Source organism: Falco rusticolus, chromosome 8 (assembly GCF_015220075.1).
Source record: "Falco rusticolus isolate bFalRus1 chromosome 8, bFalRus1.pri, whole genome shotgun sequence".
NCBI lineage: Eukaryota > Metazoa > Chordata > Aves > Falconiformes > Falconidae > Falco > Falco rusticolus.
In genome coordinates, this window is record NC_051194.1 from 49,260,845 (window position 1) to 49,285,931 (window position 25,087).

Sequence of the window (25,087 nt, forward strand, 5' to 3'; positions counted from 1 at the left end):
CATGTATACCCTGTAGAACAGCAGATACCCAAATATGAAACAGGTTCCTTCATTCAGTGTTCAAATATACACAAAGCATGTTGTGAAGTTGTTTAATCAATGGTCAAACATCTCAGATTAACTAGGATAGCTCTGGAAGTTGGAACCTTGTCCTGGCATCACATAGAAAATCTGGATGCTATTGGTTTTTTTGAAGGGCAGAGGGGCACAGTTACAATGGGCCCAAGGGATATTTGTGTCGTGTAATACAATAAAGATTTTCCTCCCTGTTAATTTGCTGATCCAGCTGTATACCTACAATAAAAACATGTCTCACATCACTTAATGCTTGCAGTTGATCTTACAGTAGAAGACAAGGGTAGGATAGGAACTATGATCTAATCTCTTCAAGCTTTTTCTTTTTAAAATATTATTTTGATAGGTGAACATCGTATAAAACAACTTTGGTTTGAAGTCATCTTGGCAAGAGCTGTCTAGCCTGTCCTTCAGTCTGATACGGAAGTTCTTTCTCAAGAAAACACCTCAATGTGAAAAGGAATCTTGGCTGGTGAAGACTCCAGGCTTCATTCTGCAATTAGTACTTGTGTTAAAAGGTAGCTTTAAAAACCTGATGCTTAGAGGCAAAACACTCTCTTCAAACAGTAGAATAAAACCCTACGATGCCTAGGACTTGTTCGTTCCTCCGCTGAAGCCAAAGGCAAAGCTTTCAGTGAGAAAAAGCTTAACATAAGTGAATGACTGTCATTTATTGTGTATATATTGGAGCACAGACATACAGAGTCAGCCCTAAAACTTTCCTTTCCAAAAGTCTTATGGATTCGTTTTATGACTCTGCAAACAGAAATAAGGCATTATCACTTCCCACCCTTTTTTTTTTTTAATTTGAAACAAGTGCATTCATAGTGAAGACAAATCATCAAAAGGCCACTGACAGAGATGCCTGTTTTCTTTCAGTCAGTATTTACTTTTTTCCAGCAAGCAGATAGTGAGGAGACTCCCATTGCTGGTATTAAATCTAAGGTAAGTGTTTAGAATAAAAATGCTTGCACAGACTCACTTCAGTTCCCAAAGCAAACACTGAAAAATATTGGGATATTGCAATAGTGCAAGGCAAATACAATCTCCTGCCTAGTATATGCATATACACAATGCAAGAACAGTCCTAATTAAGGTTATAAACTAAAAGAAAAAGCAGCTGCAGAGTATTTGAGTAAGCCTGTACTGATTCAGCGTATCTTTCAAGGGCCAAGACCTCAGCAGATGCTAAAGTTTCCTTGCCTGATCATACCTCCCAGGCTCTGATGTGGAAGCAAAAAAATTCTCACCACTTCTGCAAATGGATCTCTTTTAATACGATATATAATAGCCAAGCCCGGGCAATGAAAAGCAAAAGGGATTTAAGGAGGATTTTTTTTTTTCTACTTTTTCACTCCACATCAAAAGAGTTCCATCCTGGAAGAACTCTTAAAATGACAAAAAGTTCACAGCTTGAATAGCAGTTTGGAATCTATCTCTGCACAATTTTTAAGGGAGCTTTTTCCTTAAGAAAAGACACATATGCACAGTTATCCAAAACAGTACAGTCTGAGAAAAGAAGTAAATCGAACTTTGCAGTATTTCTTACCATGATACCAGTGTGAATCATTATGTAATGCACAGTTTGAGTAACATCAGCTGCATGGATCAAATTGTGATACGGATTTTTGTATTTGCTGTAACCAACTTCAAGAGCTTCAGCAAATGAAATAAGATTGGGAACAGGGATCTGGGGGGAAGCAAAAATTAAAATAAATGTTTTTATCCTACAACAGCTGCAAAGTTAATCATGCAATAAATAAGCCACAAATAAATATACCATAGAATTTAGTTAAAGAACAACAAAAGAAAACTTTAAAATGTAAAGGTCTTCTATGCATCATGGATTCTTCACCCAGTTCTTGCAGATGTTGCATCTCTCTACATACACCATGCACAGCATGTGGTTAGTGTACAAGAGACTGCAGAGCTATCAACCAAACGGTTTTCAAGACACCTCGTCTGTCTGTACCAGGAATGCATACATTGTTCATATATATAATAAAGGCCTGGCAGACAGGAGTCTAAACATAGGATTATCTCCTTTTCTTCACCAGTTTTACCTTGCCTGAGACAAGGTTTCCCTGAATCTAACAGTATGACTTCCCTTTCTTTTGTTCCTCCAGGCAATCTATGAAGTACAGGTATTATCTAGTCCCATTTATTTTCCCATTGTGCTGGTTTTTGGTGGGATAGAGTTAATTTTCTTCATAGTAGCTAGTACAGGGCTATGTTTTGGATTTGTGCTGGAAAATGTGTTGATAATACAGGGATGTTTTCATTATTGCTGAGCAGTGCTTACACAGAGCCAAGGCCTTTTCTGCTCCTCACACTGCCCTGCCAGCAAGAAGGCTGGAGGGGGCACAAGAAATTGGAAGGGGACACAGCCAGGACAGCTGACCCCAACCGACCAAAGGGATATTCCATACCTTATAACGTCATGCTCAGAAATAAAACAACGGGAAGGTTGGCCACAGTGCCACTGCTCGGTGACTGGATGGACATCAGTTGGTTGGTGGTGAGCAATTGTTTTCATTTGCACCACTTGTCTGTCTTGGGTTTTATTTCTCTCTCTTTGTTATTTTCCTTTTCATTCAATGTCATTATATTATTATTATTATTACTGTTGTTGTTGTTATTATCTCCATTATTAAACCGTTTTTCTCTGAACCCACGATTTTTCTCATTTTTACCCTTCCAACTCTCTTCCCTGCATCCTGCTGGGGGTGGGGGGAGTGAGCAAGAAGCTGTGTGGTGCTTAGTTGCTGGCTGGGGTTAAACCACAACACCCATATAATGTAATGACATTTTCCTTAAGATTTTTTTCTTTATTTAAAAGCCCTGAAAGGCAAACAGTGGGATCGAGAAACAGGCTTAAGTCCACTGAGCCTGTACTCTCTGAAATTTTGTGTACTTTTGGACTGTGTTGTTAAGGGCAGCCAGTGTGGTTCTGACTTCAAGCACCCAGAGCTTGAAGGGAAAAGCTTGATGGGAAAAGCTGAGTCTGGGTTATTGGTTAAAATTAAAATATTCAAATCAACTTCAGGGTGAGGCAGCCTCCTCAAAAGGAGCATGGAGTTTTGCAGTGCAGAGATTCTGAAACTATAATGAAACTTCCATTCAATACTACTACAATGATAAATATGGCATTTTTATCTCAGCCTTTCGAAGCTGGTTATAAGTACTCCATACTGTATTGCAACATTCTGCAAACACCATGGAAAAGCAGCCTTATCTTTATATATCTCCCAGGTTGGTTAGGAAAGGAAGGTTCAGCTGAAACCCCTGCACAGTGGTAGGCAGCATGCTATGATCCAGACCATGAAAAAAGTACTTGGGACTAACGACAGTTTTCTGCCTTATTGGGAATCGTTGTTCTATGAATCTGGGACACTGATTCAGTACTGCTGAGTGAATAGGCTGGATACATAATCTGTTTATTTGGCGCTCACAGCATTTATCTGCCCACTAGTAACATCCCACCCCAAACTGACTTAGACAGGGCTCTACAGAGCCTTCCATTTTTTGGGTTGTAGAAAAATTTGCAGGCTCTGGGTGAAGTTCCATTTGGTAGAACTATTGGCCATATTACAATGTTCGATTTACCATATTTTTTGAAATTCTGCACTACGTTGTACAATAAAAAAAAAGCAAACATTTCAAACATATCCTGGTTTTCTTGTATTTTAAATCTGACATACTTATTTTTGCATACATATTTTTACTTCTGACTAGTTTCTGACCTTGAAACGGCTCAAAAGGTCATATCGGGTAAACAGCTCATACATCATAAATTTCAGACTGTGCTCTCCACTTGCTTCATTTAGGGCAAATACATCAAAAGACCATTTATCAACATCCTGTAGATGAGGGAAAAAGAAAAAAAACCATAAAATTTCCATCTGTTTAAGTATGTTTCCAGTTAACCACTGGAAAAGATATTTGGCGGTTTTTTGGAGGAAAGAGGGAGAATTTGGGTTTTTTTTATTGTCCAACTCTTTCCAACTCCTACTGCAGGTAACACATTAATGACTATTTCAATGTTAATGATGAAAATAGTTGTGTCAGTTATGAATAAAATACTTGTAACATGAACTATGCCACTTTGTATGCTTTGAATCAAAGGCATTAATATTTAAAATTAAACTATCTGTGTACAAACTGTCTATAGAACCTCAAGGAGCTGATGTGAATACTCATCCTTTAAATAGGCTATTATGAAATGTCATTAACACTATAGCCATATAGCAATTTGAGACTTATATATCAGTGACTCTTGAAGGGGAAAAGGTGAGGTACTACATTCTCAAGAAATACCAATTTTTAATTGCATACACAACCACAGGAAATTTACTCCTACAAAAGATGGCCTTTCAAGTAAAATACAGTAATGCCTTAAATTCACAGCAAATACTGTACTTGTTCCATAAGCTGCAGCTTCCTTTGTTAGCTCTATCCCAATACTACTTCTTTTTCTTTCCTAAAAAGGAAGCAAATGCTGCTGAGACACTGATCACCATACCACTGGGAGCTGATAAAACCATGTCTCACATTTCTATAAAAATTCTATACTAATTTAAACCTATTGCTCTAATAATATCTAAATGAAATCACAACTAATCAGTGAAACAATAAACAGAATCATATGCTAGTTCTGAATTTATATTTTTAATTTCTCTGTCCTGTGTGCTCAGTTCTGTAGTACTGACTATGGCTAGGGTACGTTCAGTAAGAAAATATATTAATTTCACCCTAAAAGTCACAAAACATAAGTACAAATACATTCAAATTCCACAATGATTAAACTTATTTCACCTTAAATGTTACAATCACTTCTGCTGGGTAAGCCAAACCAACCATGCTAGAAGTTCTTCGGTACATCCTAAAAGAACAAATAAAGTGTTAAGGAATAACACTCCGTTAAAAATTACTGGAAAAATTTCTCTTTTTAATTCATCTTTCACAGTCTGTGAAATAAGACTACGATATTTAAGGGTCTGATCCCAAAGATGACATAAATCTTTTTATGAACTTATGAGCGAAGCCCCTCTGCTGGTATATTACTCTTTCACATTAGTGCAGGCTTTGCTACATTTTAGTGTAGAAGTTTCAAAACCATAAAGTTCATTCCCAGAATTTCCCAAAGTCCAGGAGATTTAATCTCAAATTTAGAGGCTTCATCTGGATTTCTGTATAGAAAAAATAGAGCAACTGCAGAAACTGAAACTATATTCTGGCTCTAAGATTTGCTTCAGGTTCATCCCACCAGTTAAGGGATCTGCAGTGACAGACACTGCGGTTAAATGCAGTACTTGCTGTAATAAGAAAACAAAGCTCTCACCTTTCAACAAAAATCCCAGCCTGTACAGCATGCACAATGCTTCGGAATTTGGGCTTTTCTTCAGGCCTCCTCTTCACTATCCCCATTTCCCTCGTGAATGTAGAGGCTAACCAGTCCCGCACTTCCAGCGGGACCGAATCTGACTGGATGTCAGAGAGCTCATCCTCAGTGTCCAAAAGCTTCCTACAAAAAAAAATTAATACAAGGTAACTGAGAAAATGACAAGACAGAAGCAGAATGAGTATGGACAGGTGATCAGCTAACAAAAGTTAATTTAACAGGAGCAGAGAACTGACTCAGCACATCACTAAATGTGTTCTCTGCTGAGAGAGGCCACCGGGAAGCTGGGCACAGCAGACACTTTCCCCCTCTCCTGCTGCTCATGTTCCAGAAGGTAAAAGATACTCAAATGCAAGATATTCAAGTAAAGACAAAAGAAGATTTTGTACAAAGATGTCACAGCTATGGTGGATTGAAGTGTAATCAATGAGTTATAAAATCCTAAGGAGACATCGAAGACAGAGGTTGGCATAAACACCTACAGGGAGAGGGGTTGCTGCTGTAACCGAGATCACCAGGGTCCACCTGATCTGTCCAGCAAAACAGCACAAAAGATGTTCTGATACTTACACGCAAAGTAAATGATATTACACAGCAATGCTACAGTGAACGCATTTCAGTGAACACCCTTCATACATGCTCATCATGTTTTTCCAGTGCAATAAAAGTATTAAAGAGAATGAATTCCTTCTGTGTGGAGATCTGTATTCCTTTTGAAAGCAGGGTAACAAAACCATAGCAGTAAAAACATTACACAAGATCGGATTGCAAGTCAGCTTTCACAGTTCTTTGTTCAAAAAGTTAGAAAAGTTATGTATACCTCTTGCAAAATAGAAAAAGTATTAAAAACAAACTTCAGCAAAACTGGAGGACATCACTTTATTTAGAAGAAACATGTAACTAAGTATTATCTTAAAACAGACTCAACACTTCAATTCTACACTTCTATAAATGTACCAGATGTAGGAACACAACTTTTTCCTTGCTGTTATTTGCCCATATCACTTAGTCTGCTGGGGTTTTCCAAGAACCAAATCCCTTATTTAGTCAGGTAACAAGTTTTCCTTCATGAAATTATGCAAGAAACGCTAGAGTCAGGATGACCTGAACATATGTAAAGCATGCCACCTTTTAAAATACTTTAATAAAAGTGGTACCAATTTGTATTACAGGCATTATTTGATTACATAGATCTATTTATCTAACACTGCCTTTCTGAAACTGCTCAAGTTTGTGTGAATTGGACACAAAGCAATGACAGACAAAGTATTTATCAGACAATGCACTTGTCAAGTTAAAACTTGGGTCTCTTCTCCTGAGCGAAGAGGATTCCTGGAAAATGTATTTGTGGGAATTACCTAACAGCATTTGCAGATGGCCACTTGGGAGAGGAAAACTACCACTTTTCCATTTTCATGTTGTCACATCTGCCACTGTCTTTTCTCTCTACTCTTAGCATAACTCTGTTGACTCTCCCCTGTTTGTGCACTCTCTCCTCATATTTATTCAGCATCTCTTTCACACCTTTCACTTTCTCTGTTCTCTTCTTCAATGTTTTCGAAATGTTGCCTAATCCAGGTCTTCTCTGGCATGGAGAGGAATTGAACAGCAACGTGGACGATGAAGAAAAGCCTGAATACAGTATAGTGCAAAGGAAGCCCCACATGAATCTAGGAAGATGACTATAGGAAGCATGACACCAGAAGTGTCATATAAATTATTGGTGAACGGTGAACATAGTATAGTTGTGCTCATCTGCCCTGTTCTCAGTTTCAGCAGCTCATCTGGCTGGCAGCATATTTTGTGAGACTTTTCAGCTGGGTTTAAAAAAAAATATCCATAAAATGCCCCCAACACCACTACCGTTCATTGGAAGAACAGCAGAAACATTCCTATTTTTTAGGGACATAGAATCAGACTTGCACTCAACACACAGTGCAAGAGGAGCAGAAGGGACAAGAGTGATGAGGTTTTCTGACAGTGAGACACAGACCAAAACTCAGTAATTTCATTTGGAAGAGAAGGACTTGTGTAGAGGAAAGGATTTCAGCAAATTATCTTGCAAAACCGAACCAAGGCTGAGACTGGCTATAGGTCAAAGGCTAAAAACTGATTGTATTTCCAAAATAAAATACCATGTTGTAGTCCACTGAAATCCCTACTAGTCTAACACTGTTATGAAATATCCCTGGAGAGATCAGTACATTTATATTTCTGAGGAATATTTGACATTTGATGTATATGTAGTATAATCAGGAATAAACTTTATAATCCCTAAATCATATTTTTGTAACTACTCCAACTCTCAAATGAGATGAAACTATTCCGGTGATTAAAGGACCATGGGCATTAGGCTACCTCAGAGCACACAGCAGTGATATTGCACATCACCTGTGCAGCGCGGAGCAGAGCTCTGTATCAATTCACTATAGTTTGATGCAGATCCGAGTTTGGGACCAAGTCCTGAGCTCTGCAGATAGCAGCCACCAGCATACAAATTAAGGCTAGCAAGACACACTGCAGTTTCTCTAGTCTTTTTAACCATTCATCTGTAAAACAGGACTACCCAGTCTGTAAATTACAGCAACAGGAGTTACTTTACAAAGACAGAACAGAGAAAACAGTACCTGAAAAAAGTGTTTATTTAACCAGTAATTTTCACGAGACCACTGCTCTGTTAATGAGAGGTGACTGAACAACATGCTAAGTACGGGGGAGAGAGAGTTTCAGTGTCTCTGGTTCCCCCTTAAACAACTTGGGAAGCAACTGCCACACAGAATTAGGTTGTTAGCACAATCCCTTGTCAGTACAAGCCCTTACAGATCCCTCAACACATAACCTTAGTAACTTCTCAAAAAGAATTCATTTCTTTCAGAAGTCTGACTGAAACAACATTTAAGGAGAGGAAACAAAGGCTCATTATTCATCTCATAACTGCCTATTTTCTACACTTTCCTAGCTTTTTGAAGAGTAAGATTTATATTGGGGAAAAATTACTCATGGCATATGCATTGCTAGAAATGGCCTTTTAATAAATTCACCAGTGACTGACATTCTTCTGTAATTACAAGGACAAGGCCCATATATAGGTCCACACATCTGAATAAATGGATGGTTAGATGGATATATAATTTGATGGCAATTTTATTTATATAGGGAAATAAATTACTCCATACATTGCACCATACAAACTATACGTAATTATCATAAATGCTTAGAATCCAATATTCAACTCATTTCATAGTTTGTAACTTGTGCTAGCTTTTACTCATCTATTTATACCTTGACTATAAAATATATTATTTCCATTATATTTCCATGGGTGTGCATATATATGTATACATACACAGTATTGTGGATTCTGTGAAATACATCTAATAGTTCACCTTTTACTTGCTGGTTTCAAAAATACTTCTTTAAAATAACCCAAATGAAGCAAATTTATATGAGACATAAAACCATCAAACTGTTTTTATCAGTAACTTTACTATTTACAAAATGCACATATATATAAATTCTACTAAACGTAACAAAAAGAATCTTCAGCAGAAGTATCAGAATTTGTACATATTCACCAGAAGTAGTAACAGTAGTTCAGCAGTTACATTACAATAATAGCTAACATTTTCTTTTTCACCCAACAAGAACCAGTTTTTGATTGGCCACCACCATTATTTTTGTATATGGATCTTGTTCTTTTTATGTCGAACTATTTTGCAGCTTGTTTGCTGGCCCCTAGTCTACCAGTGCACATCTTTGCAGTGAATATATCAAGTAAATCACAGAGCCTCTACATGCTCGTCCTTCTTGTTGGTGCCACTTCTGTTGCCCAGAATGTAACTGCAACAAAAGTTGACTCTTGGAGCAGATATATTATGACGTCACTCTGATGCAATCACTGAGCATTATAAAATGATAATTTCTCTTCTACAACATTGTTTATAATTACTGGGAAAAATTGTAACTGTCCAAAGTGTATATTCAGAACATTCGTATTCCTGAGTTCTTATATTACTGCTGTTTTAATTTCTATCTACTTAGAACTGACAGCTTTCAAAAGCTTCAGTAAAATCAGTGAATCAATAGGATGTTACTGGTGTCAGTTTTGCCTAATGAAAATTATTGCACAGATAAATGGAAAATATACTTATAAATTCTGCATTCTATAATTCTACTCTTATGTAGACTTCTTGCTCTAACTTGCCACTTTATGAATCACAGCTGAATAGGTAAATCATGAAGAAGAGAAAGGTGAAATAGTATCAGAAGAAAGGGTCAAACCAAAGACAAATACAGCTAAACCACTGAACTCTCTACCAAATATTACAGGGATTTTTGCAAGATTTTGCAATATAATTAGTAACTGTAAGTTGTAAAATGCAGTTTGTAAATGGTAATATAATTTTGCAACATTTTGCAATATGTAAACTTTTACATAGGTTCAAAAAATGCCATTGGATAAATTCACAGGCAGAATACCAAGGGACCGTAACCGTCAAACACAAGGCTAGAATCTCTGCCTTACAGATATTTGGAGTGGAGTGACTGCAAGATCCACAGATTCATCCTCTGAATCAACCACACTGAAGATCACAGCTGGTGGGCATTTAATTTCTGTTTTAAAGTTACATAGCTGTTCCACAAAGTCAGCCTTGAAGTAAAACTCTATTGAGATCAATCCCATTCAACTGGGAGGCATGAACTCCAATATTCTAGTTGAACTGAATAAGTTGAATTAAATAAATGCTAATATACCAAGGCACACATTTTAGCCTTTTCTTCCTAAAGCTAAGCAACACCTAATAGTGCTAATAAACAGCACAAAGTCAGAATTTCAGTTACATACACTTATTTTGCTCATATATCATTAGCCAATTGAGTAGATGCAATACAAGGAAGGGATACATGTGGGAAGGGGAGGGGGAGGCTTGGGTTATTTAATTCTACTTGTTCCATGAGTGGAACTCCTATTGACAGTTGTCGGAATAAGTAAGATATGGCCCATGGCATTTCAGCTCAGCAATCAACTAATATTGCAGTCATAGTAACTAATAACCTGATCTTCTTGTCACAGTACTGTGGTTTTAGCCAAGAATAATTTCTCAAAATGCAAGTAGTGACAATTTCTAGCTCTCTTTTCATTTAATCAGAATTTTAAATATAGTAATGGACTAGTCAGAAGTGTGTTTCTTTTCCCTTAGGAATATATCAGAGGTACTATGGAGGAGAAGAAAGAAAAGAAAATGAAAAAAAAAAAAAAAAGATAATGGCTATGGAGAAAAAAAATACGTCAGTGCTGATCAGTCATGCTGCCTAACAGAGATGGTGAAAGATCTCCAGAGGAGGGATTGAGAAGGAGGTATTAGCTCTTTAATTTTGAGTGCATTAGTCAAGCTAATGATCAATCCTTAAAGAGTGAACTGATCGAAGTCCTCCTCTAGGTCTAGAATGCAGAAAGCAAAGAATTTATAGTCCAAACAGCTGATTCACATTTTTATCAATTTGTGTTCTTGTGTCTCACTATCTTCCTGAATGAGCATGAATCAATATATTCAATCATATTTACATCCTCTATAGTCCATTACAATTTCCACTAACATCCACTAAAAGATGGTCTTAACTCCCACCGAGGATAAACAAATTGCAAAAAAGATTGAGGTGTGTTTTAGTGCCTGAAGTACTAAAGTACCTTTCTAAAGGAAATTATGAATTTACCAACACGTTGTACTCTTAAAATTTGGCACATTCTCAGAAGAACAGTCCTCATATTAAGACCTACCAATTAAATTAATAAATAGCAAAGACTCTGGATGAAACACAGTTACTACAACAGCAGATAAGTAATGGAGTAAGGACCACTGCTACTGGAAACATTCACTTGTTGATATGTAGTGCTTATTCAGAAATAGATACGTACATACCAAAGGCCATCAACAATATTAAGATTCAGGTCAGAATATTCAAGATTAAAAAATATAATTTTTCAGGAGTACAGCTGTGAGCTAATGTTTTTCCCTTTTTTTAATTCAATTGCTTTAATGTGGCAGTCTTAAAGCTCTGTAGGGCAGGGACTATCTAAGGGCATTACTGTAGGGCAGGGACTATCTAAGGGCATTACTCAAATAAATAGACAGCAATAACTTTGAGATTGAAAAATTCAATAACTTCAGAAAAGGGATGCAGGCCATTTAGTAAATATCCTAAATGAACTGAAGAGTTTTACTTAGAATTTAACATATTTTCAGTGATTTTAAGTGTATTTTTTTTATATAACTTTGATGCTGTTGTAATCTTCCCTCTCAGAAAAAAAACTTTGGCTTAGTAGAAAAGATTTTAAAGGCTTATTTCAAGCTTTTATAAGGGTGGAATATACTGAATTAATCTCTACACAATAAGCTTTTTCTCAATAGCAGCTTTTACAAAACTATCATTTGTAGATTCCCTTAATGGATGAACTGAAGGATTTACTTCAAATGGTACATTTGTTGCTGACAAAGCAACTTCAGGCAAAGTACATTTAACCATTGGTTGGCTATGGAGAACAGCAGTATACACTCACAGCAAACTTGACTGAATATTCAAGATTATGATTTAACTTCACGCTTAAATTAACTGCCACTTCCAACCTCTCAACTAAGTCAGCTCAGAGAGGAATCATATAGAACATATTTTTCATCTGGCAAATAATTTACCAAGTAGGGCATCCCAATCCACTTGTTTTATCCTTGTATCATGAGGCAGATTATTTCCTTTAATATTCCCAGATTTTTTCAAAAAAGCTCATTTTGAGGAGAAATATTGTCTAGATCCTTCAAAAGAAATAATATCATTGACCACATGCCCCGCTGTTCTGTGAATGAAACAGTTACCTTCGTGTATAAATGAACAAATTAATCTGTCTTTTCAGGTAAACAGACCGGGAACATATGCTTTAAAATTTTTTTACAAATATCTACATCTCTATGATGTAAGAGAATTTAACTTTCTCAGCCCTTCCACCTGCAAAGAGATTTGCTGGTGTGACTATCTCTGCTGGTTACCCTGAATGGATAATGGTAACCAGAATTAGCACAATTTCTTCCATAACTAGAGCCTTACAGTCACTGAAACTATGTGATTCACAAAGTCAGCTAGATATTGCATGCTGCAGGTAGAAATGGAATGGAACTGGTCCTGTAATGTCAAGCATCAGATTCCTGCTGTGAGATGCTCAGAGCAGCTGATGTAGTGCTAGCCTAGAGCCTTGCAACACTGATACTAAAATATGGCTTGTGAAAAGGAAATACAAGAAACAAAAGATGGAGCCTTCACTGACTTTCATTCTCATTTAAAACACAAGAAGCCACTAAATCTATACTGTTGGTTAGAAGTGAGAGAAAGCACAGGGGTATCAAATAAGTAACTTAGTTTTTTGAGATACTAATTAATAGCCTAAGACAGAGCAGCTCCTATGGACTCAGGTTCCATTGCAGTACTGAAATACTTGAAAACACCCAGGAACAGTCTTGTCCAGCTTGCAAACATAACCAAAACTGCATACTGAAAGCTGCCCAAGAACAGGCTATGCTGACCATTCCTTACCTTGGGATCGCCTGGAAATGGAAGAATTTCATTTGCTTGTTGGGCTGTTGCTAAGCTCCATTCACACTTCCATGACACACAGCTCTGTGAGCACCAGCACCTAGTCAGGCATTTGCTCCTTTCTTCTTCCTCAGGCTCCACAACACAAAGATACACACATGCATGTTCCTATCACAAATACTTCTGTGGCACACTTTAAGGGTCACACAGATATTTGGTGAGATGAAATGATGAAAATCTTTCTCTTGCAAGTGACATGATCACAATTCAAACTATTTCCTTTTTGTCCACATTTTGAAGATATGTTTGTCCCTGCTTTAGGTCCAGAAACCACAGAAATATTTGTTGCATTACTGGAGTAGTGCACTGGAAACTCAGTATGGTCCAAGGTGTTTATTTACAACAGCAGTCAGTAAGCCTGGGCTTAATGACCCCCTTTTTAGCTAACATTATTCATATCAGAATGTGTACTTTTTAAAAGTAAGAGATTTTTCTCAAGAAGGACTGTGTTTACCATTATATCATCATTGAAATATCTTTACTATTTCCAGAGCTCTCATGCAAACATATGTTGTTATAATGCTACTTACCCTTAATGAGATTTCCTTTAGTTTCGTGAATGTAGCAATAACCTGTATTTGTCATTTGGTCTTGCTGAATCAAAGATGCTCAAAGCAATTGCCAGCTATATAAAATTGATTTACTTTATGTATTACTGAAACTCCGTCTCTTCTAAGTCAAAAGTTCTCAAGAGTTTAAAGCCTTTTAAAAGGGCATTATACAGCCTAAAACAAACTAAAAACCACATATGGAATTGAACCTGCACAGATAAATATCCTCCTGAAATGAAGTATATTTTCTAAAATATAAAGGCATTTAAAAATGTAGTAAGACCATAACTGGAATAAAATATTGTGATTTTATCCAGTACAACTTAAAAATGTTCTCCACAAGAAGTTTAAAATTTTTGTTTTATTTGGCTTTGGAAAATACCTTTTAATCTTGTAGTTTCCATCTAGATTTTATTTGACTTATTTTCTTCTCCGCATAAACAGAGAGCTGTGTTTACAAGGAACAGAACAGCTGTCATGACTGAATTATCACGCTGTATTTATTTCCTGTTTCACTCTAAATATCCTTCTTCCACTACCTTGAGCCAAGTGGCAGGTACTAATGGAGAAAATTTTGTAAGATTTGTCAGAATTATTTATAACACCTATTCAGTAAGTTTGAACTACTTCTACAGAGGAGATCTGCTGAGGGGCTGGAACCGTGAGCATTTCACTGGTTATTTTCAGCTGACAGTAAACCTCTGCTTCAGCCACCAAAGGGCTAGATCTCTTTCAAGGAAGTGTTTAGTGCAGCTTATAATTATTCAGCACTGAGAGATGCAGCAGTCCTACAAAGAGCTTGTTAAACAAGCTTATTCATTGACATGGGGCCATAGATAATTAAGCTCATAGGAAAGCAGCACATACATATGTCTGATTTCTCTGCGCTTTCCAACTTTCCATCAGCCCAGAACCTTTTATATGGGAAATTGACAGTCACTGCCCCAAACCAATTTTTCATAGTTTTTGAAGGCTGTCCCTACTGTCTATCCCTTTTCTAAGGAGTCTACTCTCAGAACTCCATAAATAAAACCTGCCGTGTTATGTTTCTGCCTTTTCCCCAACCCAACTGCATATAGTTTTAGAAAGAGCATGTATAGAAATGAGTATGTGTCCATAGTTTTAAAAAATGCTATCTTATGCTCAGATAAAAGGCTATAGTGTGGAGCAACAGAGGAGCAGACAAAAGGAAAGTAAGAGGACCTGAGAAAAATACTTCATACTCTGCTAAAGGGTTTGAATTCTACAGCCAGTTCCAGCTGACTGTTGCACTATAAACAAAGATTCAAGGTGTCATCAGCTTACACATTTGCGTGTACTTCTATGTGCACACACAACTTTATAGAACAATACAGGGGTTCCAATCAACTCAAATGAAGTAATAATATACAGGAAAAAAAAAAAAGGGGGGGTATCTCCTACTGTAAGAAATTGGATCTGACCACTGAAAAAACTCAGGCTTATGAAGAAAAAGTAGTTTTGCTAGACTAATGCCTGAGATTTAATTCTTAAGAAGCACAAATGGTTCCACAGAGCTGTGAAACAGGGCAGGCTCTTCCTTCATCCTTGGTTACTTTATTGGACATGCCCTGTGAGATACCTCGTACTTGGATCTCTCTGTTGGCCTTAGCTTTGATTTTGCTTTTTGCTTTTTTCATCTCTGTGCCTGTGAAGAATTGCAGAAGGTCCTTCTGCTATAGGTGTGGGACCATTTTATTATACTGTTTAATAGGATGTACGTCATAACAGGAAGATGAGCTAGGATGATGCTCCTAACCCACCCTGTGTTAGTTGCTATCCCTAACCTGACTTCAGAGATATTCAAGAAGGCATTTTCTCAGCTGATATTGAAATCTGTCTGAAGGGTGGGGAAGAAGAGAACACCACAGACAGGATTCAGTTTTAGGTGGCAGGTTGAAGCCAAGGTCTTCCTCTGTTTGGATGTGTAAGCAATGGGTCAGTAAATTCATCTGGACAAAATCCAGGGCTCAAGCAAGGGCTTAAAATACAAAGCATGGGTATTTTTTTATGAATTGCAGAAGCTCTGTACTGAACCTTTGGTCCTAAGCCTGCAAGACTTTGTACCTTGTAGAACCAGGCATCATTAAATTTTCTATTTTATAAGCCAAATCTCAGGAACTATTATATCCTGTAAAGCATGCAACTTCCTTCTGGGACTTAGTTAATAAAAGTAATCTGTATTCAGATGGTTTTCTCACTGCTTTACTCTATGCATTAATTGTCATTGCTCTATACTATAGCAATTACTTTTATCCATACACAATCCATATGTAAGAAACTTACTCAAGGAATTCCAACTTTGTGATGTATGAAATTGTGTGTTCAGGCTCAGCAGGAGTGGGCCATTCTGCTTATGATCTAAACTATTATTTGTAATCTACTAATGAGTTCAGTTAACTCAGTTCCAGACTCCCAACAGTGGTAGCTCTGTGCAGGACAAAGAACCTGTATTAATTGGTGGGAATGAGGACAAATGTAAGCACACAGCTAATTCCAGCCTCCATTGCCATTTGACTCAATGATACACTGCTTTTGTTCCTTGAGGATTAGCTTCCCAGAAGCTAAAGAGACCTTTGTGTGTTTACCTTTAAATGTTTTGTACAGATTTAGACGACAGAATGCTGGTCATGCTGTTTAAAATGTGATTATTTTTGCAGTTTGCCATGCAAAAGAGTTTACTATGAAAGTACGGGTAGCAACCACATTGCCTCTCTACCACACAATAAGTATCTTCATTTTAAAATCATTTTTAATGGGGAAGTGTCAATATTTAAAACAGCACTATATATAATACTGTCCAACTAAGAAGCAGAGGCTTACCCTATGTTTGTTATAAATTTAACAAAGACCACCAGGTTCAAAAGTTGCATCATTCTAAGTCTGAGTTTCACGGAGCCTGCATTCGTCCAAAGAAGGCTATGGTCTGACTTGCTGGAGGGCAGCTCTACGGCAAAGGACCCAAGAGTTCTGGTGCACAGCAAGTTGCTGTGAGCCAGCAGTGTGCCCTTGGGGCCAAGAAGGCCGATGGCACCCTGGGGGGCATGAGGAGGAGCGAGGCCAGCAGTGCGAGGGAGGTGATCCTCCCCCTCTGCTCTGCCCTGGTGAGGCTCATCTGGAGCGCTGTGCCCGGTGCTGGGCTCCCCGGTTCGGGAGAGACAGGGAACTGCTGCAGAGGGGCCGGCGGAGGCTACAGAGATGGCGGGGGGAGTGGGGCATCTCCCTGGTGAGAAAAGGCTGAGGGAGCCGGGCCTGTTCAGCCTGGAGAAGACTGAGAGGGGATCGTATCAATGTCTACAAATATCTTAAGGGCAAGTGACAGGAAGATGGGGCCGGGCTCTTTTCAGCAGTGCCCAACGACAGGACAAGGGGCAACGGGCACAAACTGCAACACAAGAAGTTCCTCCTGAATAGGGGGAAGCACTTCTTCACCCTGAGGGTGACAGCGCTGGGACAGGCTGCCCAGGGAGGCTGTGGGGTCTCCTCTGGAGAAGATTCAAAACCCACCTGGATGTGATTCTGTGCAACCTGCTCTAGGTGAACCTGCTTTAGCAGGGGGTTGGACTAGATGGCCTCCAGAGGTCTCTTCTAGCCCTGACCTTTCCGTGATTCTGTGAAGAGAAACTAAAAGCAAAACAAAATACTATAAACCAAAATTAAGAATATGGAGTATAAAATGTAAACCACTAAAAATAAAAGAATAAAAGTTGAAAAGTAGGTTTCATTAAAGTTATCTCCTTTTTAACTATTACTTATAGCATAAGCAACATGGGCAAGAAAATTTGTTTTATATGTCTGCATACATATGCTTCAGAAATATAGCTGTACTTATGGAATCATATACATAAACCATATGCACATTTATACAAGGAGTGCTCCCAAAATCTGGTAGGTTTACAAACTCTTTGTTGCATTGGAGAACAGAAGTATTCAATAAATTAGAGCAAAACAAGATACCTGTCTTAGGCATTTTCCTTCTGACAGTACAGTGAAAAATCAGATTATTCTGCAAAATATTGGATGCAATAAATAAATAAGATTAATCACTTTTATGCATCAAGCTAGCGAAGAGCAAAAGCTTTATCTGTATACTGAAGTAGAATTCTTGAAAATAGTCACCATTATGAGGTCATAATGCCTGTAAGATTAAGAAAATAGCCTAGAGGACTATGAAAATCCTCCAAACCACTATAAAATTATGTTTATTTTCATTTGGGCAGTTTAATATTCCTGCTGTCAAGTCCTATGAGGGTAATTAGCTTATTTAAAGATTTTTTTACAGCAAAAATAATCACAGAATCATTTAGATTGGAAAAGACCCTTAAGATTGTCAAGTCCAACCGTTAACCCAGGACTGCCAAGTCCATCACTAAACTATGTCCCTAAACACCACATCTATACGATTTTTAAAAAACTCCAGGGATGGTGATTCCACCACCTCCCTGGGCAGCCTGTTCCAAAGCTTGGCCACTCTTTCAATGAAGAAATTTTTCCTACTATCCAACCTAAACCTCTCATGGTGCAACTTGCAGCTGTTTCCTCTTGTCCTGTCGCTTGTTACCTGGGAGAAGACACCGACCCCCACCTGCCTACAGCCTCCTTGCAGGCAGTTGTAGAGAGCAGTAAGGTCCCCCTTGAGTCTCCTCCAGACTAAACCCCAGTTCTCTCAGCTGCTCCTCATAACACTGGTGCTCCAGACCCTTCACCATCGACATTGCCCTTCTCTGGACATGCTCCAGCACCTCTGCATCACTCTTCTAGTGAGGGGCCCAATTCTGAACACAGGACTTGAGGTGGGGCGTCACCAGTGCCGAGTACAGGGGGACAATCACTTCCCTGGCCCTGCTGGCCACACTGTTTCAGATACAAGCCAGGATGCTGTTGGCCATCTTGGCCACCTGGGCACACTGCTGGCTCATGTTCAGCTGGCCATCAACCAGCACCGCCAGGCCCTTTTCCTTTCCAGCCACTTTTCCCCAAGCCTGTAGCACTGCGTGGGGTTATTGTGCCCCAAGTGTAGGACCTGGCTCTTCTCCCTGTTGAACGAACTTCATACAACTGGCCTCAGCCCATCGGTCCAGCCTGTCCAGATCCCCCTGCAGAGCCTTCCTGCCCTCCAGCAGATCAACACTCCCACCCAACTTGGTATCGCCTGCAAACATACTGAGGGTGCGCTCAATCCCCTCGTCCAGATCATTGGTAAAAACATTAAACAGAGCTGGCCCCAGCGCTGAGCCCTGGGGAACACCGCTTGTGACCGGCCACCAGCTGGACCTAACTCCCCTTAAAAAGGCTTTACTGAGGTCAAAGGCTTTACTAAGTTCCAGGTAGACAACACCCACAGCCTTTCCCTCATCCACTAGGTGGGTCATCTCATCGTAGAGACCTGCTTTTCATCAACCCGTGCTGGCTGGGCCTGATTACATGTTTGTCCTGCATGTGCCATGTGATGGCACTCAGGATGATTTGCTCCGTAACTTCCTCTGGCACAGTGGTCAGGCTGACAGCCCTGTAGTTCCCCAGATCCTCTTTCGTACCCTTCTTGTAGATGGGCATCACATTGTCTAATCTCCAGCCTTCTGGGATCTCCCTGGCTTGCCAGAACTGTTCATAAATAATGGAGAAATGCATCTGTTGCTGCCAAAGCCTATGTATTTTCAGGTGCACCAGTTTTCTCTGTGTATGAAATGTCTGTTACCTCTCTTGATGCTCCCACACAGAGCCAGAAAGACTGGATTCCTCATTGTAATGATACTATTAATTTCCACAGAGGCTGCCTCAGTTTAGAAACCAATACATTTCACTCTGTCCTGGAGCTACTACTTAGAAAGAGCTATGAATACTACACCAAATTAATCACAGCGTTCGGGAGGTGTATGAACAGAATAACCAGTGGTTTATGCCCTTGTCCTTCTATGCAGCTTTGACACAGGTCCCATGGTTATTAATGCAAAATATATGATTAAGCTCTGACTGCTGGTGGTGACACAGTATCCTGTAAGTATCCAGGGGAGAGAGGACTGTGATCTTCCAAAGCTTCCTGAACATGTGAGATGTGCCAACAAGATTTATGTTTGGAACAATTGCTGCAAAATGAAATTTTATGGCCTCTAGTGTGGTAATACGAGCCCAAAGAGAAGTTTGTTGATCATTTCTTCTATCTGTCTTCCTAAGGACCTGTATCAGTTTAACTACAAAAACCTCGTTTAATTAAGTTTAATTTAACTGAATCTGTAAACAACCTCATAACATGTGAGCCCTTCGGAAGTCACTGAGGTGCCTAATACTTTTCAAGTTGTGTATTTAACTTGGGACTGCTAGCAACACTTTTGAAAGTGTCCCTAAGAACTATATTGCAGCTGAGAGGCTGCTCAGGAAAATCTCTAAATTATTAAGAGTTTTGTCATCTTTTAACAGAAACGGACATGCATGCACTCTAAGGGCACGACACTAAGTATAAGTGATCCTGCCAACTTCATCTGTAATATAATCTCTGAAAAATGGACCACCGATACCAGCTTCATTTACTATTGTTTTTCTTAAGTTGTTTTGAAATGGGTAGGCCTTCTAATGCCCAATAGTAGATGCTCCAAATTCCTGACTAGCAAGGTTTGGTGTGTGAATAACACTCTTCAAAGGAAAAGAAATGGGAAAAAGTTAGAGCAGTACTTTAAGCACTGTATCAAATGCATAGATTTGCAAGCAGGGGTGGGGTGGAGTGGGGTGTGGGGTGGTGGGGGTGGCGGGTGGGGGTAGAGTCGTGACACAGGGCGAGGGGCAGGGGGGAGTCCATGAAATAATCAGTACAATGCCAGACTTCTTAAATGTAGTATGGAACTGAGACATATACTGTACGCTCCAGCAGTATTGAAGAAGTTTTGGCAGACATCTTCATAAGATTATTCTGCTTAGAAAAAAATTAAAAGAGGACAGCACACTGAAATAAAAACTGTAAGTTAGCTAGCTAAGTTCAATATAGTACATATCTCAAAATTCTTTCAAGAAGCCAAATACTTCGAAATTCTAATTTAATTGTAGTCAACTCACATTAAAGATGATTGCCAGTAATACTGCCAGTAACAATAATCATAAACAAAGCATCAAACATTACAAAATAAATCACAGCTTTTCATGAATTTATGTATTTATAGGCCAGATTATAATATTCTGACTCATCTCTGTGAGCATTTCATTCCAAAACAGCCCATTTTTTCAGTGGTACAGTCCTAAGCATGATTATCGGTATGTGGCCTGTGGGGGAAAGGAAATCCATCCTTCACAAAATTCTTACGATTTTATGCTGTGAACATTTGACAGCTGAAGGAAGATAAGAACTAGGCAAACTCTACAGAAGTTGGTTATATCTGACCTTTGGAATTTTACTTGCTTTAACCTTGTCACTAAAAGATCTAAGAGCCACATATGATCCTTCTGATGTGCAGACACCTTTAGCTCCCATCAGTTGCAATTGCATACAAAGACCAAATTTCTGAAATGAGATTACCAGTATCCTTTCCTTCCCCCACCCCCCCCCTCAGACTTACCTGGTTTCATCAATATAAACTGCCTCCAGCACAGATGCTGCATATTCAATATTCTTTTTTAAATCCACCACATTAATGTCACCCTTCTCCAGCTGCTTTACCAAGCATCTTAATCTGTGAAAAAGCAAATAAAAATATTAGTGCGTTGCTTATATCAAATTGTAGTGACTGCATTTTCTATCTGAAATACTGGAACCAATACAAAGGCCAATGACATAAGAGACCATCACTGCATCTCTTCTCTTGTTTTAAAAAAATCTGGGTTTAGAACACACAGAGCAATGACCAGCTGCATGTTTTTACAGCTTGCTAAATTTTCAAGATCTATTAAGAAAAGGCATATACTTTCCAGTAAATCAGAGAGGACTCAGTAACTACCATCAGAGCAATTTCATATTAATTTGTGACATTACAATTACACCTGAGTCTCTAATTGTCTTTAAATAATAAATAAAACTTTGCAAGTTGTCTTACCATAATTTTTCAGTTGTCCTACTATATTTTTTCTGTGTTTAGAAGGTTGATATTTTTTTTTATATCCCCTATATACTGATTTTGCTTCATTTAAATGTCTTTAATTTTTATTAAAATTTTATTTAGGCCTCCAGTATGTTTTTGCTACAGGATCTGTATTTCTTATTAGCATGAGCTAATGCGGAGCTCCATTGTTTCTGTGTTTAAAGAAAATTCATCATTATACCAGATGAAAGGTGATGGCTATGGCATTAGAAAAATCCACGTATTTTCCCAAGTGTGCTTTTACTTTTAGTTTTGAGAACTTTCTTTTACATTACAAACAAGGATATGCCCAAAGAAGATTTTGGAATGCATCAGCTCATGCTTCTGTAGCGATACAATTATACAGATGAACTCCTTGAATACCAGATTTTTTCTAAACTCTCTGATGAGAAGAAAACTTCTGACACTGCTCAACCATACACAGTAGTCACAGCACTGAAGTGAAATGAAAACTTTATAAGTAACTGTGTAGACTGTAACTAGATGGATGCTTAAAGTAGCATGGGTATTTTCCTTCTTTCTGTGCTATATCTCTAAGTTGAAATAATCTTCAGTTTTGTGTCATGTAAGATAGATTCTTGTAACTAAAGATACATCATTATTTTAACATAACTTTCATGAAATGATCTTTTTTCTGTGTATGAAATGTGAAAAAATTGTGTGAAACAAACATTTAGTCAAAAAGTGGACTGAAATTTAGTCAGCACCAAGCTGACTTTCAGAAAAAAATCATACTTATGACATGAAAGAGCACATATAAAAATATACAATCTGTTATATAATTTTATATATACTACACATTAGTTTTATCGGGTATATACAGTACTTGGTTGGACCTAATTAAAATGCATTACTTTAAAAAATGCAGTGATATTCAAAACAAATCTCTCATAAACTTGGAAAGTATTGTTCCATTACACAAACGTTTTATGTTTTTTCTTTATATTTATTTGGCCTACGTATAATTATATCCAAACCTGCAAGGAGAATTTTAGCAAATGGAGTTTTAAGACCAGCCTCCTCAGTTCTCTGAAGTATTAATTCAATTCAAATTAGCACAACACAAATAAGGCTCTTAGCAACGATAATTATTTGGTATTTTACACAGTGCATTGCACATCAACACAATGGAAAGTTTAGTGTTAAAAAAGACTTCTCAGAGAGGCGAAGTGGGTAGATGAAATACTGTAGGAGCACATCTCCTGGACAAAAAATAACCTTATGCTTGGGAAGGCAGTTCTAGTACAAAACTCCTTCCACTTCAGGGGTACCTATAGACTGAAGAAGCTAATTCACAGACACTCACCTTGCAGTACACACACTGTAACTTCCCTGGGATGTCTGCTTCTCAGTAATGCACGCAAACACACACACAACCCCTCCTGAGCACCAACGCCAAAATGCCCAGGTGAATCTGGCAGCACCATCACCACCACGTGCAATTAGCCGTAGGGTGCCTCTACCACTTGCATTGTTCCCTCCGTGTTTGACTAAGTGTGTCCCAAAATCACACTTCCACATGTAGAAGCATAAATAAATTTCAAAACACAACACTTCACGGGGAAGTGGGGGGCGCACTATGGTAGAACAATATTAGCTCAAAATGTCTTCAAATCCTACGATTTCCAGTGATTCCACATTTTCTCAGGGCACAGACCAGATGACAGATATATGGAACCATATTTACTCTCGCAGGAGCAAAGGAGTCCCTGAGGGAGCCTTTAAGCCACAGTGGCAATTTCCCGCTGCATAGGTGGCAGTCCGCGGCTGCAACTCACCCTGTAGTTATAGTTCATATTCGAGGAGGAATGCAGGACACAGTAACAGACCAGGCAATTTGGAAAAGCTGCTCAGGCAAAATTAAAGTGATTCTGAAGGGGTTACAGAATCACAAAAGGATAAAATTTGTGTAATTCAATAAAGACCAGTGACCTTGTTACCTCACACAGCCACGCTTTCTGGAGATGTCCTTAAGAGTATCTGTAGCTGACCCAGTGCAGATCTATCATAGAACCCCAAGATAATTTTGGTTGGAAAGGACTTTCACCTGATTCAAGCTCTTGTCAAGGAAAGGCAAAGCTCGTTGTTAGTTATAACTTCAAACTTAGATCAAATTTCTCAGAGGCACTTCCAATCGAGCTTTGAATGCCTGGAGATTTCACAAACTCTCTGGGCAATGTGTTTCACTGTTCAACATCCCTCAGGGTGGATTATGGTTTTTTCCTAATAAAATTGTGCCCAGTGGTCCCCAACCGTTGCTGCAGACATCCAAGAAAAATCTGTCTCTATCTACAGTACAACTTCCAACTTGGAAGCTGGACACAGCAATAAAATCTTTCCATAGTGTTGCTGATCAGACACTTGTCAGGTGATAATCATGAGGTTTATCCCCCAGAAGACAGAAAAATGGCAAAATTAAGTGGGTTATAACAGAATATGAACGATCTGAATATACACAACATACTAAGTATTAAGGTGAAACAGCCACTGCATTTAAGAGCTGACATTTCAGTAATGAATCTAACATCTTAATAAAGCACAGGTATGCCAATTTATAAGACAAACCAACAAGTGCTAATACTCATAGCCGAGCGTTCTGCAAGACAAAGAAAATTGTAAAAAGGACAAGGAAAAGTTAAAAAACCCCAACTATAATACTCTAGCTGTATTGCACAGGATTTTTATTTCTTTGTTTTAATTAAGCATGACACATTGAAAACAAACATGAGAAATACCATTATTTTCAAGTGAAAAATTACAATATATGGATTACTAGAAACCTTTTGTTATGACAAAGGATATAATTCCTTCTTTGTGTTTCTGGCAAGATGGAAATAAAATACTGACTATGAAAAAGGAAAATCCCAGATACAGTTGTAATATTTGTAATACATGGCTATAAAAGACTAGACCTGATCATGCAAACAGATGAGAGATACTGGAGAAATATCCAGAATATGGTAATAAAGATTCCAGAGTGATCCCTTTGGGTGGTCACTTCTGTTCCCCTGCTACTACCTGCAGTTACAAAGCAGCCAACTAACATGGCTTCAAAATGGTTTAACCTTTACTTCAAGGTTTCTTACATTATGGTAGGGAAAAATACGCTGATACTGGGACATTTTTCCAGTCAAGGCAAGGCCAGGATATCAATGGAGAGCAAGGATTAGAACTGACAATTCCTGACTTGGACCTTGATGTGTTTTACTTCCCTGAAATCATACAAGACACAGTATCAAATACAGTTACCTCATATTTCTTCTCATTAGGAGTCCTCTCTCTGTAAATTCTGATACTGAGAAATTCAAGAAAGATATATCACATTTTCAGTGCTGCAA

General features: G+C 38.4%; 1 protein-coding gene across 2 annotated transcripts in view; it reads right to left on the reverse strand.

Annotated features, from left to right (window-relative positions):
• Positions 1-25,087, reverse strand: part of PDE1A (phosphodiesterase 1A) — a 225,403-nt gene that overhangs the window by 39,632 nt on the left and 160,684 nt on the right. For both annotated transcript variants that reach the window (XM_037398200.1, XM_037398201.1), the window contains exons 4-8: positions 21,231-21,344; positions 5,417-5,599; positions 4,891-4,957; positions 3,819-3,935; positions 1,625-1,765 (exon numbers count right to left, since the gene is read on the reverse strand). In XM_037398200.1, the coding sequence (XP_037254097.1) occupies positions 1,625-1,765; positions 3,819-3,935; positions 4,891-4,957; positions 5,417-5,599; positions 21,231-21,344 (622 nt within the window). The remainder of the gene's footprint in view (positions 1-1,624; positions 1,766-3,818; positions 3,936-4,890; positions 4,958-5,416; positions 5,600-21,230; positions 21,345-25,087) is intronic.